This window comes from Macrobrachium rosenbergii, chromosome 55 (genome assembly GCF_040412425.1).
Source record: "Macrobrachium rosenbergii isolate ZJJX-2024 chromosome 55, ASM4041242v1, whole genome shotgun sequence".
NCBI lineage: Eukaryota > Metazoa > Arthropoda > Malacostraca > Decapoda > Palaemonidae > Macrobrachium > Macrobrachium rosenbergii.
In genome coordinates this window covers 29,883,733-29,910,267 of record NC_089795.1, presented here as the reverse complement: position 1 = coordinate 29,910,267, position 26,535 = coordinate 29,883,733, and the positions used below count along the sequence as shown (strand labels likewise).

The following is a 26,535-nucleotide window of genomic DNA, read 5'->3' as shown; positions in this document are numbered from 1 at the left end:
GCATGTCGACTGTTATGCTCTTTGTTATGCTACACTGCAGTATAAAAAGGACTAAACAATTCGGTGTTCAGGCTAATAAGTGGTTAGTGTGTGATTGTTTGCTTGTATTCCTTTCGGCTACACTGATGTAAGTATTAATGACAGTATAGGAATGGTCTTACTCGTTATTCTTCGAAGAAAATATGATAATAATAACAGTAATAGTAACTGATATCATGACAGACAAAGTGATATTGTCCTTAGCTGCCAAATACCCTTTTTACGACGTACTCTGTTCGTTATTTATTTGGATATTTTTTTATAAATATATATTTATGTTGAACGGAGCGTACAATAACAAGGATACCTGTCTCAGGATATGATATATATATATATATATATATATATATATATATATATATATATATATATATATATATATATATATATATCTATATACATATACACACATACTGTGTCTGTATTGTATGTGTATATATATATATATTATATAATTACATATATTCAAAATGGAGTACTTCGATGAGATAATTATATACACCACACATATATATGTGTGTGTTTGTGTATGTGTATGTGGCTACACTGTATACACATATGTAAAGAGAGCAAGACTAGGGTTATTCTTAAGTGAAAACACTACAACCTACTACTGGGAAACGATAAACTTGATCAGTAAAGTTGCCATTACCCAAGTTTCTGTTTCAACTGTATTAGCCTGGGGTATCTTTGCAATGCCAAGACTATATCAATGTTATAAATACTTTAATAGGGAATGTGAAGTAAAATTAATTCTGAATACTCCAATAAAGGGGGAAGAGAGAGAATTTTGAAAATAACATTGTTAATCGGTAATTACATGAATCTAAACATTTTTAATTAAAATTCCTATTCTGTGTGCCTAAGGACTAGTTCCCAATAATGTACGTCCATCATACTGAAAATCATATTAAAACTGAGCTTATTTGATTTTGGTATTATTTCAAAATGATATTGTAATCATATCTGACCAAGGTGACATCTCACCTCTGATGACTAGTCTATCTCATACATAAAACTAACCAATAGCGCCATGACGGCCTCTCATTTTATCATTCATATACTTCAACTGTTGTCCTGTGTTTATTGCATGCTCTGATAAACCTCTGATTACCACACTAAGATTTCATATCACATTGTTATATCATCATTTCGACAGTTTTCTTACCATTGCCCTAAGTTTATTATCAGGCATCTTGAGAAATGCAAACAGCTTTGTTTCTTGGGGACATTGCCACATAAAAAGGGGTCATTAACAATATGGAATTTGAAATACTTACGTCTATCATATAATCTTGTGAAACTGTTAATCATTACACCTGCCTAATTTCCCAAAAATTATACTTTACTATGTGAATTCTCGTCCCTACTGAGTACCTGAGTATTAATCATTTGGGAAATATACGAATATTTTTCCCATTTGGGAAATATACGAGTATTATTCCCGTTTTCTATCTCAATTTGCGCATCGCTGTTGGGAAACGGTACATTGCCAGTTTATCTAAATATTATATGCCGGTGGTTAATTTTAGCGCATTTCATATTTTGTTAGTGCTGCTCTGCATGGAAGCGGATTCAGAGTAGTATAAAAATAGGCTGACAAAATCTGAATAAGGCCTCTCGTAGCATAGATATATCAATGCACTGCTTGAGCAGTAAATCACTGCATTTAAAATATGTGCTGTCAACAAAAATTTGAATAAACATAATAATTAAAGTTTTCAGTAGTATGTATGTAAAAGTACACTACTATACACAGGAAGCTTTCGCCAACTTGATCACTACTGTGGACTTTTTTTTCCAATTTAAGATCTCGAGAAAGTGGTGGTATCAAATAATTAAAGTTTTATTCAGAGGAAACACACGTAGAATGACTGTCACTCCAATATTCTTCTGACCTGTTTACAGTAATTAATTTCTTCTCGTATTTTCAAAGCACGTATGAAGAATTGCTATTAAAGGTCTCTTGAAAGGTTTTAGTAGGAAGATGCTTATGGAATATACTGTATCGTAATATAACGACTGATTTTTCAATAGATTTCTTATTTATGTTAACCATTTTGGAATTTCTGACAGCCCAGTGATGTATCTAAATATGCAAAAACCATTCGTAACAGAATAGTCATTATAAACAAATTGTACAAGATGATGGATGACTGATACAAGACAGGACCTCAAGATTACACAAGCTTTAATTCCATCGCTGTATTTCTCTACCTTCATTATTACTTGACCTTTTTGGCATCTATCTGCCTGGGATAACATATCCCAATAGCATTTACACGTTGATTATGCTTGGTAGCATTTAAAACAGGCACGGCTGTATTAGGTCAAATAAATAAATCTTGTCTTACCAGCAGCGATTTTGGTTTTATTGGGGTCCCTCTCCCGTGGGTACCTGTAATATACTGAAAGGTGTCACCCTGATTTTTGTCATTCTTATAGACGTGTTTGTGAAGTTTCTTAACCACTGGAGAATCACTTGTTTAAATATTTTTTTTTTTTTACCTTTGAAATTTCCACGACAATCTTTGTGTAACTGAAACCGATTATTACCTGTTCGTGTCATCTATAAAAATTATTTATACTCTTGCACGCAAACATTTATCATTGGTAGAGAACATGATCTTCCTCGTCACGTTATAAAAGTAACATTAGACGGAGTTCCACTTCAACAGCTTTCAAAAGCATCACATACAATGAAGTAAAAAATATTTATTCGTTACTATGATATTTAAAAGGAATTTTGAAAAAATTCAGCGGATCAGGAGAAAACTGCAAGACAGGAAGTTTTTTGGTGGTTATCATCAGTGATATTACAACACACTGACCGAAAGAACAAATAAAATGGTGCTCTGTTTCAGAAGGACCAAAATATAATTGTTTGTGCGTCTCCCATTTCGAAAGCAATGAAATGCCCAAACAGTATAAATAAGGAAATCTGCTGTCATAATCTGATGTCGTAACAAAACCCATTTTCTTCTTGAATTTACCAGTAAAAAAAAAAAAAATTGTAAATCATATCATACGATATTCTACATGCGAAGAAAATACGTTTTAAGCAAATCGCCGCTGTATATACACACAACACTCGAGCAAGGGTTATAGCCACATATCATAATTTTCTCCAATTTACTCTTAATACTCGGAAAACCTAATAAAAAGACTCATATCTGATGTAACTCGCCCATTACGGCAGCAGGCGGGAGTAGCGCGCTGAGCCGTTATGAAATGATTTCTCCGGGTCTTGCGTGGCTTATGATACCGTTGCCATGGTAACATGCAGCCAGACGATGAATGACAGTTTTGTTTTTTACTTTTGCCCATAGCAATTCTAAGCCTTAATCCTCCTTGTGTGTATGGATGTATATATGAATTTATGTATGCCATATATAGGGTATATTTTATATATATATATACAGATTATAATATATATTTATATGTATATATATATATATATATATATATATATATATATATATATATACCATGTATATGCGGTGTATATATGTATATATATGCATTATTATATATGTATATATACGAGGAGTATATTTACACTATTCTTTTATCTGGAATATTCTTCCAGTGCAATTTGTTCTATATAACCAGGAAGTCTTCCATGTATGTTCACATTTTTTTTTCTTTTAATCCAGAAGAGAAGAGCAAATTTTTGGGAGTAATTTGCTCAGGCTAACTGGCCCAGTGCGATGCAAAGTTTGCATGCACTGACTCCCTGCCTGGCCCTGCATATAAAGCGTTTAGGCCTCCCGTTTAAAGAAATGGGACACTGCTTTAAAGCAACCACTGCTTCCTGATTTTCAAATGTGGTTGCTTTTCGCAGCGGGCCTCTTTTTTACATACTTTATTCCTACTATTTTTAAGAGTAATACTGTTTTTATTATTATTATTATTACGATTTCTTCGTCTGCCCGTCCGCACTTTTTCTGTCCGCTCTCGGATCTTAAAAACTACTGAGGCTAGAGGTCTGCAAAGTGGTATGTTGACCATCCACCCTCCAATCATCAAACATTCCAGATTGTAGCCCTCTAGCCTCAGCAATTTTTATTTTATTTCAAGTTAAAGTTAGCCATGATCGTGCTTCTGGCAACGCTACAGGTCAGGTCACCACCGGGGCTCTCACAGCATTATAAGGTGTACAGAAAACTCGATTGCGCTTAAGAAATTTCGGCGCATTTTTTAACTTTTTTTTGGACGACTGATTATTGCTTTGTAAAATTTTCGACAGAACATCTGGCTTCCTCACAACCTCGTTAATTATAATAACACTGCGAGTTCCTTTATTTACTCTCTATTCCTTCAATGCTAATGTATAATGGATTTGGAAAACATTCATAATTTATACATTAACAGGGAGAAGGCCCATATATCTTTTGTGTTAACAAACATCTTCAAAACATGCAACTTCGAATTTATCATTTCTTTGTATTTTCATTTGTATACAATATACGTGTTCTCAGTTATCAAATATTATATGGGTTAAATTATGTCTATTTATATATATATATATATATATATATATATATATATATATATATATATATATATATATATAATATATATATATATATATATAGACATTACTTGTTACTTCCTTCTTCGCTGGTTAAGTCACATTCACTAAATGCGCAAAGCTGTGAAAACCTGGCATCGCATTTTTCCTTCCACAGACGTTATGACTCCTGAATATTCAGCGGGGATCTTTCTTTACCGATTTACTATTCAGTTATAAGCTTTTCGTACATTCCTTCCCTGCTTTGATATATCTTGATACATCTTTAATACAATTTTTTATATTATTTATATGTGTGCGTGTACATATACTGTATATATACATATCTACATACAATATATATATATATATATATATATATATATATACATACATATATATATATATTTATAATGTATATATATATATATACACAATATATATATATATACATAAATTCAAAGGCCCACAAGGAAAACCTTAGATGGGAATTTTCAGGATTTAATACGTTTTGGGGTCCAGCCCAATTTGCAAGCTAAAAATACAATAAAAACAACAATGATGAAAATAACTCATCTTTACCTATATATACACTACCAACACCCATCCCCCACACACACAAATAAAATAAATATACCGTATTTCCAAATGAAAGGCACTCTGAGAATACCATGTCTAGCGACGCAACGGAGGCATGTCAGGTAAAGTAGGGTAGTGGTGGCTTGGCTGTTTAATTTTGGTACAGGCATCTTTATAAAAAGAGATTCTAAAACATCCAGCTGATGTGGAGAAGTAGCTCCGGTGAGAGCTTTGAATTGTTTATAACAGAAGTCAACCTGACAATATTTAGTGTTCCCAAACACTGGAAAATTTAGACGTTGACAACCTGACAGCTATTCGAAAACTCACTCCCATATGACAATATATACGTACTTTGAGGAGTCTCTTTGAGGCTCCTAAGCATTTTCAAAGACTACTTCTTGGACAAGGAGGCAAACCATATTAGCAGTGGTAAGGAGACTAATTTAATCTTTACTTTTGAACACAGAGCCAACTGTCGATACCTTAATGGGAGAAAGTTGACATTTCAGGGCTGAGCAGTAGGCTGTTGTTCTAACATGTACTGTAACATATATATATATATATATATATATATATATATATATATATATATATATATATATATATATATATATATATATATATATATATATATTGAGATTTTTTTATCCAACAAGAAAAATGTATTACGATTTTTTGGCAAAACTTGAATTTCAGTTTTGATGAAATCAAAGAATATTTGAAACAGCATACCCTAGGAAATTACAAAGAGAAATCCAATAACTTTTTATTAAACTAAAATAACTAAATTCGTTTCGTAATGAGAAGTTTTGGATATGGATTTTAATGAAAAATAGACCAAATACAAATTTATATCGCTAGCCTTTCGATCTTCCATGTTAGGTAACATTATGTCTGGTCAGTAATTAGTTTCGTGACCGTAGAATATCTATGTTACAAGGATGAGGAACTAACAACTCCTTTCCAAAAATAGTTGCTGAAATCCTTCACCTAAGTCAGCTTCAACCCTTTAACTAAAAGGAGGATGTGAAAGTTATATATATATATATATATATATATATATATATATATATATATATATATATATATATATATATATATATATATATACTAACTTTTACTTACGCAATTCTTCTGTACACTATTACAATTAATAACAGGACCTCACTTAAACGGGATGGTTTCAGCGGAGATATTTATTCAAGAAAAAGTTACAAGGTTTCTAGGACTAACATTCCTCGTCATCTAGTATCCGTAGAATAAATATCTTGAATAAATATCTCCGCTAGATACCATCCACTTCATCAGGCCCTTTTAATATATATCTATATCTATATATATATATATATATATATATATATATATATATATATATATATATATATATATATATATATATATAATATATATATATATATATATATATATATATATATATATATATATATATATATATATATATATTAATACTGTATATATTAAAGCGTTGAAGCTGACTCTTACCTTCAGCAACTATATTTGGAAAGGAGTTGCTAGTTCATCATCTTTGTGCTATAGATATTCTACGGTCAAGAAACTAATTACTGACCTGACATAATGCTGCCTAACATGAAAGATCGAAAGGCCAGCCATATAAATTTGTATTTAGTCTATTTTTCCTTATAATCAATATCCAAAACTTTTCATTACGAAACGAATTTAATTATTTTAGTGCAATAACAAATTGTTTGAGTTCTCTTTGTAATTTCCTAGGGTATGCTGTTTTAAATATTCCTTTGACTTCACCAAAACTGAAATTCAAATTTTTGAATAAAAAATCTTAATACATTTTTCTTTGCTACTGAAACATTCAATATTTTCAGTTGGTTTGATTCTAATAAAATCCGTGCAAGTACGCGGGAATTTTGATTGAAGCCATCTATTATTGCTCAATCATGATAGTATTTTCTTTCAAAAATGACTATGAAAAAGTTAAAAAGTTTCAAATTCTGCCAACATAAGAGTGATTATAATGATTTCAATATGCGAATATAAAAATGTTTGACCGCTTTTCAAAAAAAAAAAAAAAACTTTTGTAATTTCAAAGCAAAACTTTAGCGATTTTCATCTTAAGCTTTGTTCCCTTACAAACGCTTGTTCTTTTGTGCTAGAAATTCAGTTCAGTGGAGAAAAGATAAGAGGCTTAATCAAAGTAAGAGTATTCAATAGACTGCATAATTTCGACAATCCTGTTTGGATTCGTTGGGCTTTGATGAGATATCTTGAAATTTGGCTATGTATGTATGTATGTGTGTATGTATGCATGTGTATATGTAAAAGGTGTATATATGTGTATATATACACAAATATTATATATACAAACATTATATATATATATATATATATATATACATATTGTGTGAATGTTTTTACGTATGTGTATTTGTAACTTTGTGCACTATAGAAATCCGAAGCGCTTGACCGATATTGACCAAATTTGGCAAATAGCCATCATTGGACCCAACATAGATAATAGGGTAGGTTTCAAACCCGTACCCCGCCATTCCCCTTCCCCCTTACCTATTTAACTTATGTGGTAAATAAACTCTACGGGTTTATCATACCTCATTTCATGTACTCGAGACCATACAAATATAATATTGAAATTTCAGTCACCACAGTAATATCTGGATAAAAGGGACAGTCACCACAGTAATACCTGGATAAAAGGGACAGTCATCACCATAATACCTGGATAAAAAGGACAGACAGCACAGTAATATTTGTATAAAAGGGACAGTCACCACATTAATACCTGGATAAAAGGGACAGGCAGCACGTAATACCTGGTTAAAGGTGACAGTCAGCACAGTGATATCTGGATAAAAGGGACAGTCACCACAGTAATACCTGGTTAAAGGTGACAGTCAACACAGTAATATCTGGATAAAATGGACAGTCACCACAGTAATACCTGGATAAAAGGGGGATACAGAACAGTAATACCTGCGTAAAAGTGACAGTTACCACAGCAATTTCTGGATAATATGGGCAGTCATCACAGTAATACCTGGATAAACGGGACAGACAGCGCAGTAATAACTGGATAAAAGTGACAGTTACCACAGTCATCACAGTAATATTTGGATAAAAGGACAGTTACCACAGTCATCACAGTAATATTTGGATAAAAGGGAAAGACAGCACAGTAACACCTGGATAAAAGGGACAATCATCACAGTAATGCCTGTCAGTTCACACACGACTGTCCGAAGGGTGAATGTTCGCATGAAAAAAGTAGAACTGTCAGTCGGACCGTCAACACAAACCCCTCCCCCCCTTCCTTCTCCCTCCCTTTCCCTTCCACATCCCCCCTTCCCTCCCCCTCCCCTATACCTGTTCCCTCCCCCTACAATTGTTTTTGTTCACGCATTCTAGATGGCAAGAAGCTAACAAAGAGATATAATTTTTTATTACTCCTCATGGAAAAGGACACAGACTCTTAGCATCATTATTATTCAGATGACCCTTATTCACAAGGAACAAGCCCACAGGGACCACCGACTTGAAATTCAAGCTTCCAAAGAATTTGGTGTTCATTAAAAAGAAGTAACAGAAGGTAATGGGAAATACAGAAATAAGAGACCAATTATAAAGAAAGAAAATAAACTGACAGATTAGTAAATAAATAGAAAAAAAAATTTAGGTAAATCACCAAAATACAAGGAGAACTGTATTGGGGCAGTAATGGGAAAGATGTGAACGTGAGTACTGTAGTAGGCGAGGTATGGACTTCTGCACTTGAACGGAAACCATAACAATGTTCATTTAAATTTCAGAGTTGTCTTCTTACTTGACATATTAATGGGCAAATAAATACAAGCTGTTCAAAGCGTACCCATAATCAGGTAATTCGATCTTGATGTTTGTACACTGAAAGGGGAAATCATCCTTTAACTCCATTATGCAGCAGACGGAAATCTTTGATCATGGAACTATTTCAACGCTTAGAATATTTCTTTATGCAGCAAACATACATAAATTCAAAAACAAAAACACACACACCTTTATATATATATATATATATATATATATATATATATATATATATATATATATATATATATATATATATATATATATATATATACACACACACATACAGACATACATACACATATTTATACACACACACACACACACACACACACATATATATATATATATATATATATATATATATATATATATATATATATATATATACTATATATCAGTGCCTCTATTTCCTCATTTCATCAAAGTTTGCGCCTGAATTAATCAGGTTCCATCGAAAGAGTTTGATGTTTTCATTAATTAACTGGATGTCGCGTCTAGTCGTAAATTACGCGATCTGACTTTTTATTCGGAGTCTTCGAAACTAAATAGTCCGCATCTGCTCTAAATTTTTCTAATAATTAATCATAATTTATCATTAGGGTTATCATACATTTTTAGGTTTGTTGTGAATGCGGAAATGAATTTTTTTCCCCTGCACGTTGAAAGCATTTTTTTTTTTTTACCAATTCTTCGTTCCATTAATTTTATATAATTTACATTTTTGTGGTTCTTTATCCTTTCTTTAAAGCTCTTTGTAATTTTAGCGACTAATACTTTCAGTGAAATAGAGACAATATGCTGCCAAAAAGTTTAAGTTCCATATTGTGCTTCAAAGGTATCTGATGACGATCTTTTTATCAGTATTAGTCACAGTCAAGACACTAAGCTGCATTTAACACTTTTCCCTTTTTTTACAATCCAATAGGCAAACTTGATAAATATTATCTTGAACTTTAACAAACTTTATGACATTTCTGCAAACAAATAATTTTACAATTTAAAGTTTTACGAATTATATATTAGTACTTCACAAATAGGATCCTAGTGGAAATCTCTCCAGGTAAAAGGAGACATGTCAGTGACACTTCTGTAAAAGAAAAAGATAAAAATGCAATTTCGAAAATGGAAACTACGTTTATGTAAACATCTGAGCTTCCGGGAAAATACATGCATTGGATTTATCATGCCTTGATATTCCAAACATTTTTTTGCAATCAAGTAATCTAAAACATTTGCCCCTACCACGACTCTCTACGGTAAGCGCTTGGTATAATAAGGCCACAGCAATCATTTTCCTTTATAAGAGATACCTGACTTTCCGCACGTGTGTGTGATTATATATGCTTATAAATGTAGTATTTCTCTGTTTCCTAGAATTGTTTGAGCGTTCACAGAGCTAACGATATTTTTTTTTTTAGACCATCAGGTTTGAAAGTTAGTACGCAAGTTAAGTAAGGGTAATTCAGTATTTTATTTTAAATTTTTGTTATAGCTCATCAAACTGAAGTAAATATATCAGTTCGCCCCGTGATAATGGTATCATTGTGAAGAACAAAATATGTCGATATATAATTAATAAACTTCCTTGTGTTGTCGGAAAATATTTCTGAGAACAACCATGTTGAATTATCAATACTTTTTAATTACCTAAAAAATATTTAATTATATATAGGTATCCCTCTTTGCGTAGAAAAACCGTGACAATTCTTCATAAATATGATGAAATGTTTAATGTATCTTTCAATCTTTCAGGAGAGAATATGGAAACCGCTGGGGCCATGTATTGTGACACTTGCCAGAAATCATACGAATCAAGTGATACTTCTCCTACGTGTCTATCATGCGGGCACATTTTCTGCAGCACCTGCATTAGCAGTCTTACTGCAACGAAAATCAAGTGCCCAAAGTGCAGTGCAACTATTAATGTTCTAAGTGCCGAGGACATTGATTTGCTGAATACAACTTTCTACAAGAGTCCCTCTACTAGTTCCCTCCATCTACCCCAAGTACCTGGGAAAAACAAAGATGTTTCTTTAGAGGGAGAAACAGCACACGAAAGTATTCAAGGTAGCTTTCTTAATTCAGATGAAGGACGTGCTACTGAACAGATGACGTTTTCGAGTTCTTTTCCCTCCACCGGAGTGGAAGAAGAGAAGACAGAGGATCTAAGATTTATTGATGAAGAAAAGACAGATGATATAAGATTTATTGACGAAGAAAAGACAGGAGATATAAGATTTATTGACGAAGAAAAGACAGAAGATCTAAAATTTATTGATGAAGAAAACTGTCAAGAGCTCCCTATGATTCTTATTCAAAGCTGTGAGTCCGCTGCAGACTCAGAACACAGACAGAGAACGGTGTCTGTAAACTCATGGAACAAAGCTCAACCATCACTGTGCCCTAACCTTTCGAACCTTGCAACAGAAGAGCTTGATCTGCATAGCACCTCAATTTGCAGAGGGTCACAGAAATCAGCTGATGGTGTTATTCAGTTGGTTCCAGACTCCACAGACCTTCGGTCAGCGCATTCAGTGGGACCATCACTAGAACAATATATTCCCGGATATATGCTGACGAAAGACAACATCTCCGAACAGACGCCACAACTTCTCGACGTTAAGAGCGACATCGGGAAAGATTCCCTCGTAGTACATCATTCTAATTCTTCTGATTTCGAGAGCGTTGTAGAAACCCGCGAAATCTACAGCTCTTCAGTACATGACAGTGATTTCAGGATTATCAAGGATAACGAACTCCAAAAATTTTCTGATCAAGTCCAGATTTTGCATGAAGTTTTGGAAACTGTTGACGATGCAATTTTAACTTTAAAGGTTGAAGAAAAACATCACGAGTCAACGAAGCACAAACTTCTTCAACGACTGCAGGAAGAGGAGGACAGCATTGAATCCTTAAAGGTCAAGATAAAGGAGGCTCAGGAAAAGAAGTTGGCTGTGCAACAGCTAGCGGAGAACCTCAAAGAGGGGGAGGAAACGACTGCTACAGCAAAGTCGGCAGATGAACTGCAGCATTTCGTTGACAGGTCATCTGCCACGATGGCTCTTGCGGAAGATGTCGGGACAAAGACGGAACTCTACTACATGCAGTATCTGCTGTCGAGAAATGTGCATAAACCGGAAGTAAGTTTTTGTTTTTATACATTTTCGCAATTGCACCTGTTGCAGTTGGATGATTGATTATGACTGCTTACTTATATCGCTTGGTTATAAAAGCAGGTAAATGTATTTATTCCGAAACACTGTCCGATATGGGAGATTATGAAACTTGACGTATAAGGCTCATAAAAATATATGAGACCTCTCTTTAAAAAAGCTAACTTGTTTAATAAAATTTATAGTTCATTATCGTAAACTTATGACTTAAATTTTAAATAATTAATCAAGATGTCTTCAGCGGTTAGAAAGCAGAATCAGTCACTTTTCTAAAAAGAAAGCAAACCGACCGCTTTCATTTTCTTTTTATCCATGTATTTCTTCACTCCTACCACCCAGTCTTTCGTAATATGGCAGCAACCCTTACAGTCAGTCCTGTGTCTATGCTTTAACAGTAGGTTGCCACGGTATGAGTAATGAAACTTTCAAACTCAATGATCGCACCTGTACGTAATATCCTTTTCTTGTATCGGAGATCAGAAATGAAATCAATCCTGTTTTTTAAATGAAATGAAATTATGAGCAATCTAAATAACACGCTGTCATGTCATTAGCTCTTAACCTATAACAAAATTATCATTTCCCTGCAGACGTTCCATTGGCATGTAATTATATTTTTCAGCATCATTAAACTCTTTGTTTTAGATAACTAAATCATTATGTCTACACGATTAAATGGATAATTGATGCCTTCAGGCAAAACTCCTCGAAGACAAAAAAAAAAAAAAAATCATAAACATTAGGTACCAGGAATGATGCTCTGTTATAATGATCATATTAGAAAGCGTTGTAGATATTTTCCATCCCTAATTATATGTAATTGATTTCCTACGAGCAAGATAAAAATAGGCGACAGAATGAGCTTGATGGTTAATTGGATATTTCGGTATATGATGAAAATACAGAGAAAAAAATAAGACCTGTACTTGACGTCCATATTTCACTAGGGAAAAACTCGAGGAAACTTACGCAGTTTATATATTCAGGAAAAAACTAATTTTGATACAACCTTTCCTAGTTACATTAATCTTTAAAGGGGCACAGATGAATGTCTGATTCAGAAATTTGTGATGCTCTGTAATCGTAGTTTTGTTCCGTTTATTCTTAGTTTTTTTTTCCGAGTATGCTTCATATTCAATAAGAATTTTTATATATCAAAATATCTCATATTAGTTGGTAATACTTACTGAAGTTTCTTTTTTTGCTTTGAATGCATTTTATTTCATTTCACTGTCAACGGTTGGTTTTTTCTTATCCAACTTTTTTACATTGGGCATCGTATCCCTTACTGTAGTTTTTGCGTAAAAAAAGCATTATTTTCATCGTATTTGTCAGATGTCCATTTGCCTCTAAATCGTCCCATAACCCACTAACTAAAAATATGCATACATATAAATTATAAATGTTCTCCGGGAGATTTTTTTTTCCGCTTCGAAAATAGCTGAAAATGATCTCTGGTCTCAGAATGAGTTGTCGTCTCTCAGCATCCCGTTAAAATCAGCATCCATCACAGACATCTGTTCATTTTTGGGAAGGGAGAATTCCCCCTACTTTCCTGGCATTTATCGAGCAACGTAATCATATTAGCATTGGGAAAATACCTGCAAAGAAGCAGCGCTTTTTAAGCTGTCGCCTTTAAACTGGTTAATTTACACGAACGTAATCTGATATTCATTCTCTCTCTAGCAAAATATGAGTCCCGGTATTATTATGATATTAATGAAAACATCAGTGATGTGGAGATATTATTATTATTATTATTATTATTATTATTATTATTATTATTATTATTATTATTATTATTATTATTATTATTATTATTATTATTATTTTATTTTAAAAATAACATGTTTGTGTTGTTATAAAAGGAATAAAAAAAGAAGCAGAAATAAAAATGGAGCCCCCTAGAAATGAGAATACTGCAATACAAATGGAGACAATCACTGAACAAGGAAAAATATTTATATATGGATAGTAAAACATTGGTATACCGTAGATTACGCATAACCAGAGGGATTGCCTTTGCATATGGTGATTTTTTTTATGAAAATGGTGAATTAATAAAGTAGATTAGATGATCAGTAATGAATGGGAAAAGACGTACTCTAATTTACTTTCCAATGCGTGTTCTATCACACCGTATTTTGTCAGAATAAAAAGTATTAGTTGAGGAAATATATATATATACATATATAATATAACATATATGTGTATATATATACATACACTTCTCACATATTATTTACGATTAAGTATTTAAAGATATAAAAAAATATATATATATATAAAAAAGAAAAATATATATATATATATAAAAGAAAATCTGTAGATAAGAGTGATGAAATCATTTGCATGTTATTATAACGTGCTTAGAACACTAATGCGAGGTGAGCTGTTGTCATACAATAATGCAAGAAGAGGTTTAATGATACTCGCAATAAAATTATAAGGGTCGACATCACAACCTACTTTCAGAAGCATATGCACACCGATTATTGTTAATGAAGACATGTCGAGTGTTGTAACTTCAAATTATAATAACAATGCAAGACAGGTCTTTATTACAGTACATTTGCAACATAGTTTCAAGATTTACCGATATAATACGATTCCATCAGAGAATAATGGGTCTTCACAATAATGTACTACAAAAACAGCAAAGCCGGATGGACTGCCATCATAACTCACAACAGCAAGTTTTGACAATAATGTGAGTTGTAAATATTCAATAGTTACATCAATAGCAGCAAAAATAGAAGACGGTTTTTCAACGTAACCTGATGAAACTATTGTGTAATGAAATGCAACCTGTGTATATTTGAAATTTAAATGCATATGAGTTGTTCTCAATGTGCAGTCACAACAACAACAACAATAACCTCCCCGTATGGGTGGTTGTAATAGAAACCCACTTACAAGATGGTTTGCCATCACAACCCGCTAAAACAATTACGAAAATGGATTGCTGCCTTTGACTGTTTACAAAAGAATGTATTCGGGTTGTTCTCACTGTAAACTTGCATTTCAACAACAACAATCCGACATGAAGAGTTGTTATGCCAACCAAGACACAAGGTAGTGTGCAGTCACAACCCGCTTATATACCTATGTAAAATAGAGTACTATCTTTGCCCATTTAGAACGAAAATTAATATGAGTTTTTCTCAATGCACACTTACAAAAAACAACAACAAACCGGCATGAGGGATTGTTATACGACCCCCATTCATAGCAATTGAGATGGAAGCTGCTGGATCCCAGAATACAGGATGGTGTGTTATCACAACCCGCTTAACAACGTAAAATGGAGTGCCGCTTTTGCCCACTGGAAGCAAAAATGCATTTGGGTTGCCCTCGAAATACACTTACAAAAACAACATCAACAACCCGGCACGAAGGGTTGTTATAACAAACCCACTTATAATAGCTACAGTGAAGTTTCAAGTTTGTGCATACTAGATGGTGTGTTATTAAAACCCGCTTAACAATGTAAAATGGATTTGTCACTTTTGTCCATTGGAAGCAAAAATGCATTTGGGTTTCACTCGAATTACACTTACAAAAACAACACCAACAACCTCGCCTGAAGGGTTGTTATCTAAAACCCCCTTATAACAGTTACAGCGGAAGTTTCTGCATACAAGATGGTGTGTTATCAAAACCCGCTTAACTATGTAAAATGGATTACCATTTTTGCCTACTGGAAACAAAAATGCACCTGCAATGCCCTCGAAGAACGCACACAAAAACAACATCAACAACCCCGCAGGAAGGGTTGTAGCAGCTACACTGAAAGTTTCTGCGTACAAGATGCTGTGTTATCGAAACCCGCTTAACTATGTAAAATGGACTGCCCCATCCGCCTACCGGAAACAAAAATGCATCTGAGTTGTCCTCGAAGAACACTTACGAAAACAACACCAACAACCCCGCATGAGGGGTTGTTACCCCAAACGCACTTATAACGGCTGCAATGGAAGTTTCAGCCGGTCCTCTGAACCGGAGGACAGCCTTAATGAAAACCAATTCGGAGACATTTCCTCCGGACGCAAAGGATTCACTAAACGACGTCATATCGGTGAGTCGGATGGTGATTGCTGAAATTTCAGTCACGTTATCGAACGATAAACCCGAATTTATTTTCTTTCATTTTCTCTCAGGGGAGGCAAAATAGGTAAACCTTTCTCTTCTTTGTTTACCTTTACGTTCTTTATTATTTTGCTGGGGGGCTGGAAATTCTAGCGGTAAATTAGTAGAGAACTCGTACACTAATAAACTGTATATTTAGTTTAGGGGCAATAGTCTTAAGTGTTTTTTTTTACCTATTTATTTATTTTTAGCTTTTGGATTTTTTAACTATCAAATCTATACTCCTATGGTACTGTCATTTCGTTATCTAAATGGCCCATTGCCTACTCCACCAGATAGTTTAAAGCAAATATCAACAACGCTTCATTATTTTACAAGGCATGGGATCTAAAACTAAACTATACATTCTCTTTTGTTCTTAAGTGTTGCTTTCGGTATTTTTTTCTTTTACACAAAATTCACATTTCTTTCCCTACTGTTTTGAAATCTACTCGATGCATGATAGATATATTTTTACGTAATGGTATTTTAAACAATAAAGATTTTCTGAAATTAGCATTTGTCCAGTGTGTTTTACAAATATCAAAGGTTGCATGCAGTTGTATGGAGTATTTTGTATTCATTTTATCTTTATGTATTTACCTAAGACACACGCGTGGCACACACACATTGCACATACACACTACTGGTCACACATATATATATGTATATACATATTGTGTGTATATATATATATATATATATATATATATATATACATATGTATGTACTTGTAGTCATATATATATATATATATATATATATATATATATATACTCCAAAAATTAAAGGCCTTACTCTACTTTACCCCTTCAAAATATATATTCAGAAGAGTTCCTCTCCTCACCTCCCAACACTTCCAAATTGCACACTTTGATTACCCTATTGTCCCTTTTTTTTCTGACGACCGCTCTTTTCAAAACTGAATCTTCTTTTCACCAGCGGTAATATTTTTACCATTTTTATAATTTTCTCCACGTACCATTTTTTTCAGTCTGTTCTATGCCTTATACTTTTTAATCAGTTCAATCAATTCATCACAGCCTCCTCAACATTCCTTTTTGTTTCCTTGCATTTTGCAGCCACACCTTTCTTTTCCATCAAAAGAGCTGGCATTCCATAGACATTCTAATTCTTAACTAAATCTTTTTCATAAGCCCTGTTACCTTCCCTCTTCCATTATTCTGTGTCTCATATGTTCGCTCATTCTACCTTGGTTCGTTATTTTTATTAAAAAATCGCTGTATACATTAACTGTTTTCAATCGTTCACTGTTTCATCCTAAAATTTTCTATTCCTTATTCTTACTCGAATTTGTTTTGAATGTTCTCCTCTTACTGATACTTTTAAGTTTATTTCACTAGTTTTTGCTGTTTCTCTTCACTGTTCACAATCTTATTTCATTATTTACTCACAACACTAACTTACAATGCAATCTACTTACAACCAATTTTATTTCTCACCTACAGTTAATGCATTTTTCTGATTTCTCACGTCATTTCATCCATGCATTTATTAAATAACCATAGAGATATAACTCGCCCTTACACACCAAGTTTTGGACCAGACCAATCAGGCTCCAGTGTACAAATTTGAACATACTCCTTACATTCATTGTAAAATCATTCAGATGTTCTTAAAAAAACGTATACTCTACACCATACATCAACAACATCCACATTACATCTCTGACACCTCTATTACTAGTTTTTCTATGTAAGCAGCATTAGGCTTTATCCGTATTCTGAAAATTATGACTCTAAATAGACAGTAAATCCACAGGCCCCATATATTGCCTAAAACACAAAACCCTTTTTCCATCGAATTTTCAGTAATATGTCTTTCTTTGACAAAATCCCACCACACACCTGTCCTTGTATACTAAGGAATGCTATATCCTAATAATTCTTACCGAAATTTGTATTATATTTTTTCTTATAGAAGGGTGTAATTATTCCCGTAACCCACTGCAGTCGAAGTTATACATTAATTCAGCAAGTAAAGTAGCAAAGTATCGGCGACATATGTTATTTAAATCAAAAGCCGCTACCTGTCAGCAGGAACGCCTTCATTCTGAAAAAAAAAAAAAAAATCGCATATGGTCCTTACACGTTACGATCCCTTTCTTCTTCTTTTCAGTATCTGGAGAGAATGATAGACCTGGGCGAGGAGGTCTTTGCCGAGTACCTAGTGGAGGGCGAGAGGCGGTGGGCCCGAATTTCGCTCTCAGACAGTCTGATTCATCTGCACGCTTTGAAACCAAGACCTCCTCCTTCCCAAAGCAGGATTTTGCCTGTGAGATACTCAGTATTTTTCTTGTATAGTTACTAGAGATCTAGACCGTAAAATGGTATGTATGTGTGTATGTGTGTATGCATGTATGTGTATGTATATGTATGTATATATATATATATATATATATATATATATATATATATATATATATATATATATATATATATATATATATATATATATATATATATATATATATATATATATATATATATATATATATATAATGTCTGTGTGTGTGTAATCATTTGCCTCTTTTCTCTTGATAAGGATGGCTGAAGCGGATGTTTGCCCTTTGGTGTAAGAGTGCTTGTCCCATGACTTTTCTTTGACTCTAAACTGACAGCAGTGCATATTCATAACTGGATCCAAATCCACCTGTGGTCTTAGAAGCTGCTCCAAATACTGTGTAAAAATCACAGACAGCGTTATTTCCACTTTTTAAAATGAAAAGTTGTGATTAGTTTTATAAATTGGGTTTCATCATCCATGTTCTCTTTCACAAACAGCAGGAAATAGTAATTTTCTTTAAATACACATCAGTGACAATAACAATGAAAAAGTGATACAAAACCCTTCATCTATATCGAGGTTCGTATTCACAGTAAAATCTAATTAATTTTACTCAGGAACAAAGTATATTTATTAAATCAGAATCACAAAACTCCGTTTAATTTGTTTTCACATAATTCTGATGAAAGATTTGAATAATTAAAAGCTATAATCGCCTTGAACTTATCTGATTGTATTTTATAATGAAAGCCCAGTTCAGCGTGTTTAACAAGTTGTTAGGTCTGCTATTTTGGAAAACTCACAACAAATAGACCTTCGTTAACTTTTAGTTTATTTCTATTTAAAAGTACAAGTATTTATAAGGTGGATTTACTTAAGGTTAGTAGTAAGCTGAAACAAAAGTGCTTTCCACTTTACACCCCAGAGATTAATAAAAAATGCCTGCAAGCTTTGAAAAGTGGGAGGTAAGCGTGTAATCTCTACTGAGATGTATCTGCTCCACTATTCGTCAACAGTTGACGAACATCTGCAGAGCTACGCCTACACGTTTCTAGAACTCCATTCTACCTAAAAGTCAAATGTCCTTGAAAGAGTATATCAAGAAGAACCAAATCTCCTGAAAGAAACCCATTAAAAAAAACAGTCCTTTCAAAGAAATTTCTTTGAAAATACGGAGTTGGCCTTCGTCTCCAAGCGGCACATTCTCGCCACACCAAGTGTGACACTTGACGAATATGAGGATCGTTAGACCAAGTGCAATGGCATTCATGTGTTGTATGTAAATGCAGGGCAAAGCGTATCAGTATCCTGATAACAAGAACAAGAATAGTTGTGTCCACTGATGCTATTCAACATGAAAGCATTCCCTCTGACGCAAACAAATTGCCTATTCATAAGGCGGCCCACTCCAGGTCCCAGAGAGAGAGAGAGAGAGAGAGAGAGAGAGAGAGAGAGAGAGAGAGAGAGAGAGAGAGAGAGAGCCTGTTCGTGAGAGTAGTGCTGCGATATTTCACGGCACTGTTTCCGCTACTTCTGAAGTTAAAGGAAGCAGAATTTATCTGTCAGACGAACTTAGTGTATTATTATTTTCATTGTTATTCTTTCACATCGGAATCAAATCAAACAATCCCGAATGGAAGTCCCCGGTGCTACTAACTGAGCTACAATCGTCACAAAAAAGAAGTTAGAAGCTTTTTACAATACTTAACAATACCTAAAGAGTTACTAGTAACGGTTACACGCCTGACGGTACGCCCACACTACACTTAAACAAGGGCGCACTTCGTTGACTCATCGCATTTACTGTATGTATCACAAACAGTCTGAAAATAAGTGAACGATCGTAAGGTTAATTGAATATAGAATTTAGGCCATAGGCCAAGCACTGGTACCTATGAGGTCATTCAGCGCTGAAAAAGAATTTGATAGTAAAAGGTTTGAAAGGTGTAACAGGAGGAAAACCTTGCAATTGCACCTTGAATCAACTGTTAGGCGAGAGTGGAAAGTAAGATGGAAGAAAGAGAATATGAAAGGAGGTACAGTAAAAGGAACGAAAGGGGTTGCAGCTAGGTGCCGAAGGGACGCTGCAAAGAGCCTTAAGTAATGCCTACAGTGCACCGCATGAGGTGCACTGACGGCACTACCCCGTTACGGGATAAGTGAAGAACTAATCTCTGGGAAATGATGAATAATTGCATGAAGCTCAGGACTACCAATGAGTCAGCCTGCTAGCGAAGTGTGCATGTGATTGGATGCCGACGTGTGTTTTTATGACATGTTTTATTGCAGTATGGACGCGCCCTTTCATACAAAAAAAAAAAATTTAGTAACTCCTTGGGTACTGTATAAGTACTTACGACTCTAACTGCTTTTATGATCTTGTATGATCTTTGTGCTCAGTTGGTAGCGCCCTTTCCTTTCAATAAGAGACTTTGGTTTGACTCCGAGATTTGGTAAATTTACCTCTGTTGTACATGTGATGGTTTGTTGATATCCTGTATTAATTTTATTACTTGTAACTCATATCCCTTTAACGACAACCTTACTCTTTTCAGTGGCCATGCCTCCGAGAAATGGTGTCAACAGACAAGGCGGCCACTTTTCTAGACATTAACGCAGCTGGCATCAAGCAAGGCAGAGTCTATCTGTCGATGCACGGAAACACGCCAAGAGCCCAGCAGTTCGTGTTGCTTTCATCTGGAGAGCACAGGCACTGCTACAGGAAGGTCAAGATGAAACAAGTGGGGAACTTCGAGCTGCCCGGAGAGTACGTCAGTTTCCACGGTCCGAAGAACCCCAAAGGCTTCCCTATAAGGGGCGCCGTGAGTGGCATCACACAAGGGGGAATCTACACCCGGAGGAAATCGAGAGGTCTTCTGGCGGGTGCCGCACTCTCCCATCGCCAGAGGGCGCTCTTTCTCGTGTACCTCTCGCCTGATCCTGACGAGGACACGACTGGGGCCTTTGGGGAAGTCACCCGGGGCATTGAAGTTCTTAGTAAAGTTTCTAGACACAGCCCCGTCGAGGAAGTAGAGATAGGGGATTGTGGTCTGGTCATTCCTCTTCCAAGCTCAGCAATGTGACATAAAATAAATATATAAGCTATTTTATTGCTATAGATAGACTTTATGCAACAATTAGAATTATTCTCTTTAAGGAACAAACATTAAACTTATCTGAACGAGTATATGCAAATGAAATATAAGGCTTTATAAATATATATGACTTCACACAGAGTATGTACACTTGTAACGCGAATGTGATAGTAAAGTGATGAGTCCGCAAGGAAGAAACACTAGACATTCATTATTTGAAAACAGCTTGTCATCAAATGCTTTCATTGTTTAAGCATGTAAAAACACGCATATAAAAGAGACCATTATTTATGTGTTTTAGTGAGGTCTTTTCATCATAAGAGGGACTGTGCAATAAAATAATATATCATCCTTCTTAACTGTTCTAAATTTACCTTATCTATCTATCCATATATATATATATATATATATATATATATATATATATGTATATATGTATATATATATATATATATATATATATATATATATATATATATATATATATATATATATATATATATATATATATATATATAGAAATCATCAACACACAATCACGTGTGGAACAGAAATAAATTTCTGACTACGTCGGGATCAGAACTCAGAAAAGCAAGGGCGTTATCCACAGGACCATACAAGTATGGTCCTGTGGATAACGCCTTGCTTTCCACCTGAGAGACCTGTTTCCTGACGTGAAAAATTTATATATATATATATATATATATATATATATATATATATATATATATATATATATATATATATATATAAATGTGTGTACAGAATGCGCATGATCACGTTTTCCAAAACAATACCTCCCACTGTTTGAATTACAAATTTATGCAAATATGCAATATCACACTTACAAAGAAATCATTCATTTTATGAATTTATGAGTTTTAGAAAAAAAAATGATTCGTATGTTGGAATACAGATATAACAATTATTATTAAATACCTGGTAAAGTATAATATTATGATAATATTCTATTTATTATTGAACGATAATATGCCGAGTCAAAAATGAAAACTTTCCATTTTAAATGAATATACGAGAGTACGCTAGTCTTAAAAAAACTGATGATTGTGAACAAATGTGAGAAAAATAGACGATTAAACAAACGACAAAGGATATGATATCTATCACCAATATTAGGGAGTCATTCACAGGGATGGAATTTCTTAATCATTTTAGTCTTATCAATAAAATAAAAAAAAAAAACTAGTAGTGCAACCACGCACGTAAAAAATGTACCAGTTTGCGTGATTAGATAATCAGATAGACTGATAACTATTTTGTTAATTACAAATGAACCCTAACACCTCGTAACGCGCTCATAAAAATGAATGCTCATCGCCCAACAATTCGACGTAATTCGGTTATAAGTATATTTGGCTGCATCCGGTTCACACTCTCTCGCAAGTGATGTTCCGAAAAAAGTCATAAAATAATGGGGCATGAATATCGAGATAATATCGAAAAAGGATTTACCGTAACTGGTGCCGCTCAGGAAAGCCTATTGCTTTCTTTCTCTTCTGGTTTTGGAAAAATGAAAAATCACGGTATGTATACAGTAGTTCTATTCCATCAATGAGTATCATCTGTATAAAATATTTTGGGTTAAATTACGATAATGGAAAACACCACTTTTCAACCATTTAATTCACCTTTACTAAATAATTAATGATGTTCACTGCATCTATTCTTTACGCTATTGGTGATTTCTAGGGTTGCATATACTGTACATAGATTCACTGGATAAGTACAGTCGTCTTTCGCCTGAAGACAGAGACTAAATTTAATAATCACACGTCTGCGTATACGTGTATAAACAAACGCACATATATACACATACACATATACACATTTATACACACACATATATATATATAAATATTATATATATATATATATATATATATATATATATATATATATATATATATATATATATATATATATATATATATATATACACACACACACACACACACACACACACACACACATATATATATATATATATATATATATATATATATATATATATATATATATATTTAACCTGTCATAAGATTTGAAAGTTAATTGCTACATATTGCAATTAAAATTGAGATTTAATCGTTTTCATAAGGCTGAAGTAGCAATAACCTAAACTTCCTGATTAAAAACACGGAATTGCTTTTAATTACCGTTGCTAAAAACCCTTACTGACAAAGTTCCTACACATTTTCTTCTTCGTGAACGTCACATTCATGAGGCTTCTCGATTCGGCGTGAGAAAAGCAACCTTCTTTGTAAAATATGGCATATTTCAATAACCTTAAAGTTTACAACATATAGTTTTTGATCACAGGTCACTTACATATAAACTTTATTCATCACAATCAAACTTAATGTTGCCCAACCATTTGCCTCCGACAACTCTAATTCTACGAAATACGTGAATAAAAATTAGATTCCGCGTATCTCCAATACAAATGTCTCCCTTTGGTTTCTTTAGCTTTTTATAGTAAAATATATATATTTAAACAAAATATCTAAAAAAAAAAATGAACGGCGATTTCAAAGGACGCTGGCATTTTCACACACTAAAATTCAAAGTGAAACAGTCTTCTTGGAAAACGAGATTTTAAACAAAATTCTTTTTTAGAATACAAAGAGATTTTCTAGTACCCTTTAAAGGATGAAGGTCTTGGAGTAGAGATTTTTAAAAATTATTCTTTTATCTTGAAAAAAATGGAATATTTCCCTTTTAGAATTAATTGTTCCTGGACATTAATATTTGCGTTGAAAAAATGCTCTGCGATGGTATTATGCTTCTTATTTCTTCAGGGGATTACATACAAATGGCTATTAAATTACTTCTAAGACTTTCACAGATATGGAAGAAGTACACATTTTAGACATAAACACACATGTATATGTATGTATGTATGTGTATGCGTGTGTAAGTTTATATATATATATATATATGTGTGTCTGTGTATGTACATATGTGTGTATGTATGTATATAAATATACATACATACATACATATATATATATATATATATATATATATATATATATATATATATATATATATATATATATATATATATATATATATATATATGTGTGTGTGTGTGCTCACCCCAAAACAAAGCTGTGAACTGCTTGTAAAAGAAATTTTAGACATGCTATAAAAACTAGTAGGTTAATGAAGGCGTAAAAATATATTATAAAAATGATGACAGGATTGTAGTTACTCGTTTAATTGAAGCTTTTGGGGTTGGATATTACACAATGAGTAAATTACAAATGATTTATTGGATTAACATTTGGAATTCAACAATATTCAAAAAGAGAATATCATTAGAATTTAACGTAAATTAAAATGAAATTTGATCTTGTTCAATGTAATGAACATGTACACTTTGATTACAATCAGCAAAACCATTCCCGTTTCAGAAACTCCTTTCAGAGTTAAAAGAATAAAATCGGTCGATACTGTTACTTTCTAGAACATTAAATTCCATATAGAGCTGATTTCGAAACAGTCACCTTATTCTGTGAAATGGAAAAACTCCACGAGATATAGGTTACATACAGTATTTTTTTTTTTTTTTTTGTAAATTTAGAAGTAGTATTGCACACAGTAGAACTTCAATTCAAAGGACGTTATATTTTCTATATCAATTCTTTAACCATTTCAATCAACGAAAAAAAAAAAAAATAAGAACAGAATCACAAAAAAAAAAGAAATTCTAAGATAAGGCGTTCTTCAAAAATACAGATTCGACTTGAAAAGGCTCAGGTTCCTCATTTTCCCTCGAAAATGGAATCCTTCAAAAGCCCTATTTCCTTTGAGGGATCCTTAGAATATGAATTTTTCTTTCTTTACTCAATAATGTTGCTGTTTTGTCACGCTGAATTTGAATCGTTCCCTAAGAGAGAATATACGATGCTTTGAAATTGGTGAATGATATAAGCAGCTTACCTATTAGTCACAACCGTTATTTATTTCATAAATTAAATGGAAGCGTTGTTTGGGACAAACAAGTAAATGCTCAAATAATAATGTCATTTCTATGTAGACATTCTACTTTTGAGCAATTATACAATACAGATGAATGCAGAAGAACTTTGTTGAATGTTCAAATACATACTTTCACGACCTTGACTACTCAAATGTACGAAGTGTGTATGGCAATCTAATAGTTTGCAAGACATTTAACAACAGCTTGAAAACTGCTAAAAAGGCGGACTTAGGAATAAAGAATAATTTTCGTTGAAAGTGCTCGCCTTGAAAGACGGAAAGAACGAGAAGGGTTGGAAATTCTCTTAGCCTCTGTCAGATGGTCTAACATAATCTTCCAGCAAAGGGACATTCGGCTGACAACGTCACTATTCCGTAAAGGTAAATTCCATAGGAAATAAGATTTTCGCAGTCATCTCATTGAATAGGTCATGAAGATGAGATGAAAGATAGACAAAAAAAAAAAAATTAAAAATGAAGAAAACTTGATTTATAGGAAACGCAAAAGGAAGCAGTAAAAAGGATAATTTAGCGTTATTTTTTTTTAATATTCCTTCTGTTCTTCAAACCTCTCTTCTCCATTCTACGCAGTTAGCTGCATAATAAACAAAAATAAACAGAAAATTCTATCGTAGAAATTTCCGCCGTGGGGAGTTTTATTATTATTATTATTATTATTATTATTATTATTATTATTATTATTATTATTATTATTATTGTTGTTGTTGTCGTTGTTACCATAATATTATTATTATTATTATTATTATTATTATTATTATTATTATTATTATTATTATTATTAATAGAGAAACAACTATAGTTACGTATATGTAAGATT

General features: G+C 33.2%; 1 protein-coding gene across 1 annotated transcript in view; it reads left to right on the top strand.

Annotated features, from left to right (window-relative positions):
* Positions 1-22,049, top strand: part of LOC136835878 (uncharacterized) — a 22,316-nt gene extending 267 nt beyond the window's left edge. Inside the window, exons 2-4 of the mRNA XM_067099724.1 lie at positions 10,745-12,132; positions 18,433-18,588; positions 21,156-22,049. Coding sequence (XP_066955825.1) covers positions 10,753-12,132; positions 18,433-18,588; positions 21,156-21,683 — 2,064 coding nt within the window. The 5' untranslated portion in view covers positions 10,745-10,752 and the 3' untranslated portion in view covers positions 21,684-22,049. The remainder of the gene's footprint in view (positions 1-10,744; positions 12,133-18,432; positions 18,589-21,155) is intronic.
* Positions 22,050-26,535: the final 4,486 nt, after the last annotated feature.